This window comes from Sceloporus undulatus, chromosome 3 (genome assembly GCF_019175285.1).
Source record: "Sceloporus undulatus isolate JIND9_A2432 ecotype Alabama chromosome 3, SceUnd_v1.1, whole genome shotgun sequence".
In the NCBI taxonomy this organism is placed as follows: domain Eukaryota; kingdom Metazoa; phylum Chordata; class Lepidosauria; order Squamata; family Phrynosomatidae; genus Sceloporus; species Sceloporus undulatus.
The window spans coordinates 97625653-97638636 of record NC_056524.1 but is presented as its reverse complement, the minus strand read 5'-3'; the positions used below and the strand labels follow the sequence as shown (position 1 = coordinate 97638636).

General features: G+C 38.8%; 1 protein-coding gene across 3 annotated transcripts in view; it reads right to left on the bottom strand.

Annotated features, from left to right (window-relative positions):
• Nucleotides 1-470: 470 nt before the first annotated feature.
• The window catches only part of CYFIP1 (cytoplasmic FMR1 interacting protein 1), a 70640-nt gene continuing 58126 nt past the window's right edge, over nt 471-12984 (bottom strand). For all 3 annotated transcript variants that reach the window (XM_042456302.1, XM_042456301.1, XM_042456303.1), the window contains 7 exons: nt 11981-12071; nt 9163-9293; nt 6368-6440; nt 4311-4405; nt 3486-3724; nt 2847-2994; nt 471-2226 (listed from right to left, as the gene is read on the bottom strand). In XM_042456302.1, the coding sequence (XP_042312236.1) occupies nt 2062-2226; nt 2847-2994; nt 3486-3724; nt 4311-4405; nt 6368-6440; nt 9163-9293; nt 11981-12071 (942 nt within the window). In that variant the 3' untranslated portion in view covers nt 471-2061. The remainder of the gene's footprint in view (nt 2227-2846; nt 2995-3485; nt 3725-4310; nt 4406-6367; nt 6441-9162; nt 9294-11980; nt 12072-12984) is intronic.

The following is a 12984-nucleotide window of genomic DNA, read 5'->3' as shown; positions in this document are numbered from 1 at the left end:
TAACCTTTCACCATTTTCTGGTCTGAAGTTATTTTTAAAAAGATTTGCATTTCTTGTGCAGGTGTTACTTGTGGCAGGGTCTCTGAGAGGCAAAAACTGTTGTCCAGCCCTTATTAAAATTAACCTCTAGCTGCTTGCCATAAAATAATGGCTTTGTTCAGGCAACACAATAAATTTTAGCATATGATAAATGAGCTGCAGAATGAATGGCTCATTGTGTATTCCTTTCCCCTCCCCATCGCAATTACACACAGTTTATTTGTTTCACTTTCTAGTTTACTGGTTGCCTTTAGAGCTGTACCTCAGGAACTGTGGTTAATACCAGCTATGGTGTATCTGAAATAAAAGCAGGTATGGGGAAACCAGTTTCAGTTCAACCATAGATGAGATTAAATATCTCAGAATACTACAAACATTTTGCCTTTTGGCAGCAGGTTCAAAGTTGAATGATGATGTCCTTTTCAAAGATATGAATTACTGTATCTTTATAAAAATTACAAAGATATTTGCATCACATGGCTCCTTCTGCATTTAAAAAAAAGCAGTGGGATATTGGATAAAAGGAAAATAGACATGCTCTAAGAAAAAGGTAAAATATACTGCAGTAGTATAGAAGTACACAACCTATAGTTTAGAATAGCATTCGTAGTAGCCCAGATGGGTATCTATTTACATACACATGAATCAAATATGCAGAAAAAGGGGAAAAATCAATAGGTTGCCAAAAGGAACACAGAACTAGAAGCATTTGAGTACTACAAAAATGGCATGTTTATAATTGTTTTGAGATTAAACCTTAGATGTGATCAAAATTATTTTGAATGCCACTAAAATAGAAGCTTTTTAATGAAGTGTGTCTATTATATTACTTCTTCCTCTAACCAACTGGCTAAGGGGAAGGGCAGATTTATTTTCCCTTCTAATGTATGAGTTCGGATCAGTAGCCTGGGTATTTGGGGGGAGGGTCTCTTGACAGCCTGTAATGTGGCAGACAGCTGTAGAAAATAATTTACAATGAGAGACCATAAAAAACTGTACTCCTACGCTGGAAAACTGGCTGTAGGAATGATGAGTATATGTGGCAGTCTCTTGTTAGAATCAAAGAACAATTGCAAATTAATTATCTGGTAAGTGATAGAATAACTCTTATACCCATGCAAATGATAAAAGTTTTACTTTTAATTCAGAACTCCATTTCCTAAGTACTTCAACTACTAAACCCAAAAGTTAAACTATATATTCCCAAAGCTTGATCTTAAAACAAGGTGTTGTGAAGGTAACAATGTCCTTTCATAAGAATGAACAAACAAACCTCAAAACGTGTATAAGTATAAACTTTTAAACCAAGGGTGCTTACATAGTTCTAAAACGTGACTCATGCTGTTGCTTCCAATGTGTAAAATGGAAAATGGGATACATTTCCCCATTTTATCTTGAATGTTGAAACAAATCAGAAGTCACTGATTCTAAGTGTATAGTGTGGCTATAAACATTTTGATACACTACAACAAATCATTAATTGCATCAGTCTTATTGTCTTGTTTTAAAAATTCCCCTTAAAACCTTTATTCCAAAACTGATTACATAAGGGGAGGGGGGCACAGATATTCATAGGTAGAAGTTGCTAAGAAGATGGAGTTGCTAAAAGAGTTTTCCTAAAGGCTAGCTGAGCAGCTTAATGTTTTTCTTATACAAGATAATTATAAACATACCTCCCTCCCATATTAAATTTTCATTTTGCTAATAGTTGGACAAAAGGAAGAAAAATCCAAGCCCAAACCACTCTAAAATGATTACAAAGCTGGGGAAATGCAAAGGATTTTAAGACTAAAAATAGGTTACATTCCAAAGCCTTTTATAAAAGGTATATAAAAAGTAGTCTAAAAATTGGAGAATTGTGTACAGTTATAGTACTTGGAAATGAAGCTAAAGACCTGCCCCTTCAAAGGTTCGTGTGATACTGGGAAACAGTCAATGCTAGTACAATATCATTCACCATCAAATCTACAGCACAGTGCACTGTGTGCTGTTTTCCAAAGAGGGAAAGAGAATGGATCTTTTTTAGTTGCTGGCCAAGGACTGGTGAATTGGAGGCTGGAAGCAGCGCACATGTTCCACTGGTGTGCCTTCTCCATCACCAGATTTCAAATATTTGTCCAGTATAGCAATGATCTCATCATTCAGGATCTGGAACTTGCGGATTCTTTCAACCATTTTCTTTAAAGGCTGCAAAAACAAGATTGTACAGTCATCAAATTTGCATGTTTGTGTGTGTGTGTCTTCTAAATCGCCTGTCAATTTATGGAACCCTATCAATTTCATAGGGTTCTTAAGCAAGGAACACTCAAGAGATGGTTTTGCCAGACCCTTCCTCTGAAATATAGCCTGGTATTCATTGGCTTGATATTTTGGTTTCATAATTGGTTTGATATTTTCTGAGATTTGTCTGTTGGGGATGCTTTGTTTGAGATTTCCTGCATGACAGGGGGTTGGACTGGATGGCCCTTGCATTCTCATCAAAGTCTATGATTCTATATCTCAGAAAATATCAAACAAAGAAAGAGGGAGAAATAGGGGAAATGCAGTCCCGAGACCACATGCAGACTCCCCCACTTTTGTTGCCCTAAAACTCTCCCAAACCTGCCCAAACTACTTGCAACTGCAGTAGTTTAGGTTGCAAGAAAAAAGTGGCTGAAAATGGCCAAAATGTTGATTGTGATAGTGCCAGTGCATCCACACATGCTGGTGTGATCTCTGCCCCTACCCTCCCAGCAGTTGCCCACCCATTATATGATGTCAAAATCAAAAAGACAAAATGAGAAACAGGGTTTGCTTCTTCAACTTACCACATTCTTTATAACCTCATCTTTGCCATCATGTTTCTGCACTTTGAGTAAGTGGTAACAGAAATCCAGCACATCAAATCGACGCTGCTGTCCAAGCAGCACAATAATCATACAGCCTGCCCAGTGCAGTCCATCTCCAAAACACTGCCTGTAAAGAAAATATTTCTTTCAAAGGTCAAGTAATTATAATGCATTGTCCCATTAGTATATTGGACTTTGATAGCAGATACCTACAGGGAAGAGGCCACAGTTCTGGTAGAACACATATTTTGTATGTAGGACTCAGGTTCAATCCCCAATATCTCCTGGGAAAACTTCTGCCTGACAATCTGGAGGGCTCCTATTCAAGACTATTAACAATTGCGGGCTACACAGATCAATGGCCTGATTCAGTAAAAAGCAGCTTCTGATATTCTTATGGTTTCTAAAATTATGAAGCCTAAATGTTGTTTTGAGGATTGCCTTTTAAAATTACTATTAGAGGTCCTTTCCCCTTACCTAGCATTATTGTTTTTTCTAATGATTCCTGCCTTTTCATGATGTGGCCAAAATACGGCAGTATTTTCTTACTTGTGTTCATTTCCAGTTGACAATATACAAATTAAGGGCTGTTAGATACAAGCAATCATGGACACGTACTCCACCGTAAATTCGTGTGTTCCCACAGGAATACAGTACACAAACTGCATTGCACTCCACAGTCGGTGAAATTCCACACACTCATCCACATGCATCACACCATTGCTGGGGAGAGGGCCACGCCAGATGGGGTCATCAAGGAAGGTCCGGATCCTGGTTAAGATGACTTCAAACATAGACAGGCCGCAGCAAAGGCGCTCCTTGGTCAACAAATCTCCTTCTCTTGCTATGGCTATTTGCTGTTGCAACCAAAGAAAACACCAACAGGCCAAGATATATACAAGTAAATAGCTCCGTAAAATTAGCAAATTAGCTTCCATGTACAATGACAAAAGCTTCTTTGTCATCTGCTCCTGAAACTGAATTCCTACACAAGGTGGGCACCTTTCAAACAAAATGGCACCAGATCCTGACAACTATTCGGCAATGCTCTTAACATGGTCTACCATTCCTCACCCAGACAAAGAATAGCACCTAGATAGGAGGGCTATTTTCTTTGGTGAGCTAATAATCTATCACATTTAGGATCAAAAGTAGCTTGAATCATTTCTGATTTTTTTTCTATCTTGTTCAGTGAATCATAAGTGAACAAACAGCTTTTGTTAAAAGTTATAGGGCATGTCAGCTGTCTCCCTGAAATCTGAACTGCAAATCCCCTGAATAAAAATTCTATGCTCTGACAGTTTTGTTACTCTACTCCGTTGAAATGTTACATTGGCAACTAAAAGGAGTTGCATACAGCCGTAAGCAACAGGTGATGTCAAGTTTTCCTGCTTTTTTATAATATGAATTAGTGCTTTATTTTTAAAAGAGTGAAGGTTGTACCTGAGGTGTTCCTAGTCTTTCAATCAGTGGAACAAGATGGAGTGGTGCATACTTTGATTCCAGTCTCTTCATTTTAGCATCAAGTCTTTCTCCCTCTGGAAAAACATTATTCAAAGGGCAATGAAAGTACTTAAAACAGAGATCTCATTTACATTTTCATATAATAAGAGATTACATATTAATTGCGGTAGTTTTTTTTTTAAACAAATGGCTTACTACATTATTTGAAGAAAACAACAACAAACCCTAACAAACAGAACAGCAACATACAATGAGGTGGCAACATCCTCAAAAAAACATAGAACACACACATGTAAACTGAGGTCTGAACAGTAGAACTACTGGAATCAACTGTTGACTGGTGAATCAGCATTTATGCAGATCACACTGATCTTACTCAAGTTGGGCCTACTAATAGAATTCAGACCAGTAGCAACACCTAGTGCTAAAATTAACGAACAGGAAATAATGCTAACAAGTGACATCTTTCACATTGCCCAGTTACAGCACTATGATTCTACTTTAATTGCCATGACTGTATCCTTTGGAATCCTGTAACTTGTAGTGTGAGGCAAGTAAAGCTCTCTGGCTGAGAATTCTAAGTACCACTCCCTAACATTCAATGCCCAGGACTCCCAAAGATGGACATGTGTTAGTTAGTGGAGTCATAATGGTATAATTGTATAGGTGTGAGAAGGTTCATGGCTTTCTTTTGCCCTGGTGGCGCAGTGGTTAAATGCCTGTACTGCAGCCATTCACTGAAAACCACAAGGTTGCAAGTTCAAGACCAGCAAAAAAGGGCCCAAGCTTGACTCAGGCTTGCATCCTTCTGAGGTCGCTAAAATGAGTACCCAGACCGTTGGGGGCAAATTAGCTTACTTGCTAATTATCTTACTTGCTGTTCACCGCTATGATCTTTGGAATAGCAGTATATAAATAAAACAAATTATTATTTGTTTTATTCCAAACCACATGTAGTGGGAGTTATTTCACTCCTAAAATAAAGCTATTGTGTTCAAAGATTATTTTGCTCCCATACATACATTAAGAGCAATTAAGATAAACCTCGTAATATACAAAATACCAAGCTCAAAGGAAATTGAATTTTATGTATACCAAAACTTGTTTTGAAAGTTTTAAAAAGACATTTGCCTTACATACCATTTGAGAAGAGGCAAGTGAGTAAGCTCAAGTAGCAAATATCTCAGCCAATTTATTGGCTATCTACTGATTTTTCAATAGGCTGCTTTTTAAGCAAAAGTGAAGGCACTTTAAATGTTCATTTCTACAAACAAGTGCTAACATTAGATGAAAAGACAACATGTAAGATCTGCTGTTGGCAGTAAGAAGTGATGGAGGAACAAATCAAGCTGTATGGCAAACAACAAAAGCTACACAGGAAGTGCTTGCTCCAGGGCCATGATTACCACAATGCATCATCCAATGAATTTTAGTAGGGCAAGTGTAACATGTTGACTTTACAAGCTTCCTTCAGGTCACACTATTTGTAATTCACCAAAATAAAGTGGTGGCTTCCACCACTTCAGGGGGAAAGAGAAGCACCATGCAGCTACCATTATCACATCCATCTTACTGTCTGCTACCTCCCTTCTGCCTCCACCCCACATTTTGTTTCATCTTCCTGGCATTCTTGCTTTCCTAGGTACCCTGAGGACCCTTCCTGCATAGAAATGCTGGTCCAGCCACCATGTCTAACAGAAAGACATGGCTCCAAAGAATAATCAGGAAGCCAAGCAAATAGCAATGGCAGGACAGTAAGAGGGGACAAGGTGGCAGGAACTGCAGTAGTCATTGTAAATTGGGGCACAGGGAGCAAGAAGAAAACTGGGGATGGGGAGAACAGCACAACTTGCTATTCCTAACTTCACATGGCCTGAGCCAGACATCATAGCCTGTTGGCTCTGCCAAATGAAATACGCACTATCCTTCATTAGCTACTTGGTAAGCCCTTTGCTATTACAAGTCCTACACAGACAGCACAATCAGGTGGTTTTCTCAGTCCCTGGCTTAGTGGTTTTTTGGGGAAAGAGACATACCTTTGACATGGACCCGTGGCAAAATATTCTGGAATGGTGCTGCATGTAACAGATCACATACTTCCTCCAGCGACTGCAATGAAGAGGATAAGGCTCATTGGAAAGGCACAGGGATATGCAAATTATTAAGTGCTCCTCAGAAGCAGCATGTAGTGCCACACACACACCACTTTCAAAAGCAATTTGGTTGCAGCAGTTTCTTACCGAACTATACATACCATGGATGCACTGCAACCAAATTTTCCAATGCTATTTTTAACACTGGATTGGTGCGGTATCACTGGGAAAGGGGAACTTTTCTGCCTCATTGTTATTTTCCTAAGCTACCCTCCCCTCAGTATATTAGACCCATAGCAGAGAAGGGGAATGTGGACACCTGTATCATCATCATCATCATCATCATCATCATCATCATCATCATCATCATCATCATCATCATCACCACTCTGCCATTCTCTCACATTGGAATTCAGGACAGCTTGCAAATTACAACAGTAAAAATCATACAAAAAATCAAACATAGAAACAGGATTCAACATTAAAACAATTTGAAAACATACAGTCAAAAAGCAGCTTTTAAAAGTACAATTGAATATAATACTGCAATCTCCTCAAAGAACTTCAATTCTAAAAGACTGTTGGAATAAAAAAAGTATTTGCCTGCTGATAGAAGTACAAGAAGAAAGGAGTCCTTATCGCCTACCTAGGGAGGGAATTCCAGAGTCTACGGGAGCCACTGAAAGGTCTCTAACATTTACACCCACCAACTGTACCTGCAAAGATCACAAGGCTAAAAGAAGGATCTATCCTGAGCATATCAGGGTCCAGGGAGATACATTTTGTCAAATAGCCTGGACCCAAGCTATTTTTGTTGTTGTTGTTAAAATGTCTTCAAGTCCATCTCAACCCAAGGCAACCCTGTGAATGACCCTCCAAGACTCCCTGTCCTCCACTGTTCTGTCTAGTTCCTGCAAAATCATACTCATGACCTTCTTAATAGAGTTCATCCATCTTGCATGCAGCCTTCCTCTCATTCTACTTCTCTTCACCTTTTCTAGCATTATTGATTTATCCAATGAGTTGTGCCTTCTCATAATGTGTCCAAAGTACAACAGCCACAGTTTTGCATCTTGGCTTCCAGGGCTTGATCTGATCTAAGAACCATTTGTTTGTCTTTTTGGCTGTCCACATAACCCTCGACACTCTTCTCCAGCACCACATCTCAAATGACTTGTTTTTCTTCCTATCTTCTTTCTTAACTGTCCATACATGGTAATAGGGAATAAAATGGCTTGTATGATTCTAACTTTGTTGCTCAGTTACATATCTTTGCATTTTAGGATCTTTTCTAGTTCTTTCATAGCCGCTGTCCCCATTCTTAATCTTCTTTGGATTTCCTGGGTGCAGTCCCTATTCCCATCAATGTTTGATCCCAGGTATAAGAACTCTTTTACTACAGAAAGCCTGCTCCTTACGTGGGTGCGCTGTAACAGTTTGAATGGTGTGTATGGCTGCTGCGCGCACACCCCCACATAAACAAGCCTCATTCGGTATAATGGGGCTCAAGCATAGGTGGAATTTGCCTTATGGAGGGGGGGGGGGGCGAGGTCCGGAACGGATCCCTTGCTTAAGGCGAGGTTCTCAGATTTGAAATACACCTAATAGTTTTTTCACAACAGGTAGCCCATTCTATAGACATAATGGTCAAAACACAGAACATGCTTTATCAAAAAGCCTAACAGATAATGACTTATTATCTGTGTTCAAGTGGCAGATAGAGAGATGTGAGTCAAACTGAGAGTCATGCTTTTATTTTTATCTACATTATTCTATAGTCCATTATCTCCTCAAGGACTGGTCCTGTAACAGAAAGAATCTAAAGATCTAGGAAAGTAATAGTGGACCCTGGTCATATTAAAGCCATCTTCAAAATGAGATAATTTCTGTAGGTGATTAGTTTAACAAAATGGACACCTGCTGGTGAAGCTTTGGAAGAAGCTTTTATCATCCAAATATACAACATACTCAGGCAAAATAACAAAAGGTCTCTTCCCAAGGTTTAATCCCTAGGTTCAGAAGAACATACATACTACAAAGACAGTTCCTTCTTGCATTTACAGCAGCAGCAGTTTCCCATAGTCAGTCTCATATGGTTTGGCAGAACATTCAGCGTATATTTGTTTGTTTGAAAAATTTAAAACTACACTTCTTCTTTATACAGGTCCTAATAATCACACAAGTTGTTTCGCTACCCACAGTAAAGCAGGGAACTACTTCAAATGCTTATCTCTAGAATTCAGCTGGAATTGTGTACTGTTCTTATAATATTTATATAATACATTGGAATATAAGAAGGCACACAGATATAAAGTGTGTCTCCCCTCTAGAAACCCTGTTAGCTGCAATTTTCAGTTTTTAAAGTAAAAAGATAGTAGGGCAGACACTACAGAGGGGAAGTCTTGATTTCTAATAGTCCAACATTTTTATATTGACTTTTTCTGTAGTCTTTCAATGTTTCTTCTCCAAGAATCTTATTTACTTTTTAAAACTGTAGCTTCCCTTAGTAAATTGGACACCAGGGGGCAGGAACAGAACAGAATTTTTCATCAAGAGGAAGAAAAAAAGAAAATGACAAATATTACTTTTTAACAACGAATTCTGTAACTCTCCCCCTTTCTTTCTCACAAAAAAAAAATACAAAAAAAAAAAAAAAGGCTGGAGAATTTACCTGACACAGTTGAATTTATGACAGAAGTGGAATGATAAACTACTAAGGTTTCCAAACTACTACCTACCAAGCTCTGCTCAATGAGGAGACAGAAGAGGATAGCATTTCCCACTTCTCGCAGATTCTGGAAACACACAGTTTTCAGTTCTGCATACTCAACAATATCCTTCAGCTGATGATGAAAGAATTCCAGAATACCTGAGGGACAAGGTGATGGGAAGATTTTATAAAGTTAAATAAATCAAAAAATCTATGTGTATGAAGAAGCAAAACAGTACTGTAATTCCCAGAGTAGCATTTTGTGAATATCCATCTTTATTATCATCTCACAGAAGCAGCTATTATACTGCAGTTTGGAGTTACTTTTGGCAAATGCAAAGATTTTACAATGCATCTTCACTAGCAAAGACTGTCCCGTCTTTATAGAATACTGGACAATTCATATAGCAAAGTTCTGGATGTTTGACAGAACAAATACAAAGTCTCTGGATTAGGAGCAGCTGTATAATGTGCATATGTAGACAAACAATTCAACTGCTGTACCAAGGAAACAAATAAACCAGATCTAGTCAACATATTTGCATAAATTAGCTTAACTAAAAATATGACTGTATATTATTAAAGATTAGCATTTTCAGATATGATATGTCCAATCTGATTGATTAGTTTTATGGGATGTAGATGACCACTCCATTTATGCATTTCTCCAAGTGCATAAAAGCCAACAAAAACCAAGAAGTGAAACACTACGAATATCCTACTACAGTGGTACCTCGGGATACGAATTACCCAGCTTACGAATTTTTCGGGATACGAAAAAATCCCATAGGGATTTATTGTTTCGGGTTACGAACGTTTTTTCGGGTTACGAAAAAACGGCGGCGCTGTTTTAAATGGGCTTTTTTCCCCATTAGCGCCTATGGCAATTCGGGTTACGAAGGTTTTTCGGGTTATGAAATTAGCCGCGGAACGAATTAATTTCGTAACCCGAGGCACCACTGTATACACCTAGGGAAGATAGTTCATCACAACAACAGGAATTAGGGCACAGGTGTGTTTTATCTACTTTTGTGCCTTGTTTACAATGAAATATGTGAGGTGGGAATGTTCAGCTTTCAAAGTTGACTTCTTGCTAGTGTGTGGCAGCAGCAGGAGAGGATGGCCCTCGGCAGGTTGCAGCAGTGGGGGGAACTGACTCCTTAAGTTGCATCTCCCTGAATGGGATGTAAGAACCTTCCTTTCCTCTTTGGGGGGGTCAAGCCAAACAGGCAGACATATATGGAAGCCCAGCAGTGATTCAACATCTGAATTTGGGTTGCTCGGCTAGGACTGCAAAAAGAGAGCTGTCAAACACCTGACAGATATGATGGAATGTTTCCTTGCAAGTAAAAGTTCTCTTTACAGATTTTTCGTTCTATTTAATTTTTTCTCCTATATTTATAAAAGCCAAGTGTAACTTTTGTCTAAAAATTCTATTGCTGATTGAAGAGTAGCTAACAAGTCAACCCTTCATGCTTTTAAACAATGGCTAATAAGGCAATTAGTGCAACAAGAGACCAGTACTAATACTCAAACCATCTTTGGCCCATTATAAGCCTTACTAATAAGAGACAAGGTAAAAAAAGCAATGTAATTTCAGTTAAAATGATCTCTCATAAAGCTGAGTAATACTGAAGAGTGGTGAGAGAAAGGAAAATAAAAGATACTTGAAGGCAGAACAAATGTTATGATTCATTTGTCTCAACAAAAAAATTGGAGTTTATATTCTGGGGAGAGAATAAAATCACATTAAAATCTTCTGAAATGGTGTCCCAGAGCAGTTCTGCTGCTAGAGCTATTATGTTCACAGATCCTGGGACACCACGATTCAAATCCCCACTCAAGTCGTGGAAACCCACTGGGTGTCCTTGGGTACGTCACATTGTCTCAGCCTTAGAGGAAGGCAATGGCAAACCCCCTCTGAACAAATCTTGCTATAGATTTGCCCTAGACACATAACAGGAAAATCCAACACAGTGCCAAAATCTGTAATATTTTATTTCCAACTTTTGCAGATTTTTTAAATAAATGCTCTTCAATCTTGTGAACATTGGGTGAAATAAGCCCACAGGCAATAGTGGGTGGAAGAAAATACTTAAGAGAAAGACTGTGGCAAGAGTATGACAAAGACAAATAGGGGAAAGGTGGGGGAATAAGGTAGGAGCCTTGGTGGGCAGTGATTAAATGCCTTTACTGCAGCCACTCACTCACAAACCACAAGGCTGTGAGTTCAATACCAGACAGCGGGCTCAGGATTGATTCAGCCTGGCATCCTTCTGAGGTGACTAAAATGAGTACCCAGCTTGCTGGGGGCAATCAGCTTACACATTGTAAACCACTTTAGGGAGTGCTTAAGTGCACTGATAAGCAGTATAGAAACGTACTTGCTACTCTCTTGCTAAGGCAGGAAAGATGATCCTGGGAAAAGGATGATGGGAAAGAAAGGGCTGCATAATTTTGCTGGAATGTAGTTCAGATGCATGACAATGCTGGATGGGTAAGCAGCAACACTGGTAGCTGAAAACTACATAGCCAAGGGTGAAAGAAGCCCACTGAAGACAATTTGGAAAGGAGTTGGTAAGTAGGAGTGACTTGACTGATAGCCTAACTATTTTCTGCAATTGTCTAATATCTTGCAACACTGACCAAATATCTATTTTTCAAACATATGTCAATTTATGGCACATTTCAGCCTTACAGAATATATTTAGAAAGTACACTCCCCCAATATAAAAACAACAGCACTCTCTGTCTACCTAAATAATTTATTAAATACATTATTTCTTGATTTATTAATTACTGTACTAAAAACAAAAAACAAAATTGCCCTATCTGGAATAACATACCTGGTGAACCATATTCATGTCTTGGCAACCTACAGATTTTTGGCATCACTTCCATTAAAGTCTTCACATATTGCAGAATTGTACCTTGTAACTACAAGAACAGAGATTATTAGGGTTGCTGAAGAAAAAGGATTCAAGCTCTGATTCATAAGGCATATGCCCAGGTACTGAATATCTTTAATCTTTACACCTTACATCTGCTTCACTTATGACCAAATGGGACCAAGGCCTACCCCCAGACAGTGGAACAGCTCTTTCAGAAGCAGCAAAACCTCATCCAGAAAGGATATGAATCCAATTCTTGGACCTTGGAACTGGCCACCATGTTCCTCTGGAACATGATCTCCAGTGGTGTCAGGGATCAATCAGTGGTGTTGAGGTTCAGTCTAAGTCCACTGATCCAACCCACTGCAGGCACCAATCCTTCACCTTTCCATAAAATGTAATTTCCAACAAATGGGATGTTTACAACTGTACTTTAGCAAAAGATCACACATGACACTCCTGGTTTTGTGTCCTGGCCCTGTGATGCTTTTGAGGCCCTTTCCTCCTGGTTCTGCTGACCAAAATAGCTTAAGTCACTCTATTACATGCTGCTGGATAAGTTCCACCTTCTGCTCTATTCACTATTCAGTTAGCTGTCAGGAAAAATATCCAAGACAGTCTGAGTGGATGAGAGAGAGGAAGAATTCTCTTAGCTGTTCTCTGGCAAATAATGAAAATGTGTAATTGGCACATACTGGTGTTGCAAATTGAGATATTTTTTCATATCCCTGGTATGTCATGCTTGAACACAAATAGTAACCTCCATACTGTTTTGAATATTGCTCCATTAAGGTTTCCATCAGTGTTCTACTCATTCACTGTGACATCGGTAATGGAGGTGGCTTGTGAGGCTACTTTTCCATTACACAAGGCTCACATTATACCTTAAGATTCATACCTCTTTACACAAAGTGACTTAGATGGCTATGTGTAAATCTACAGCACTATATAAATAAAGC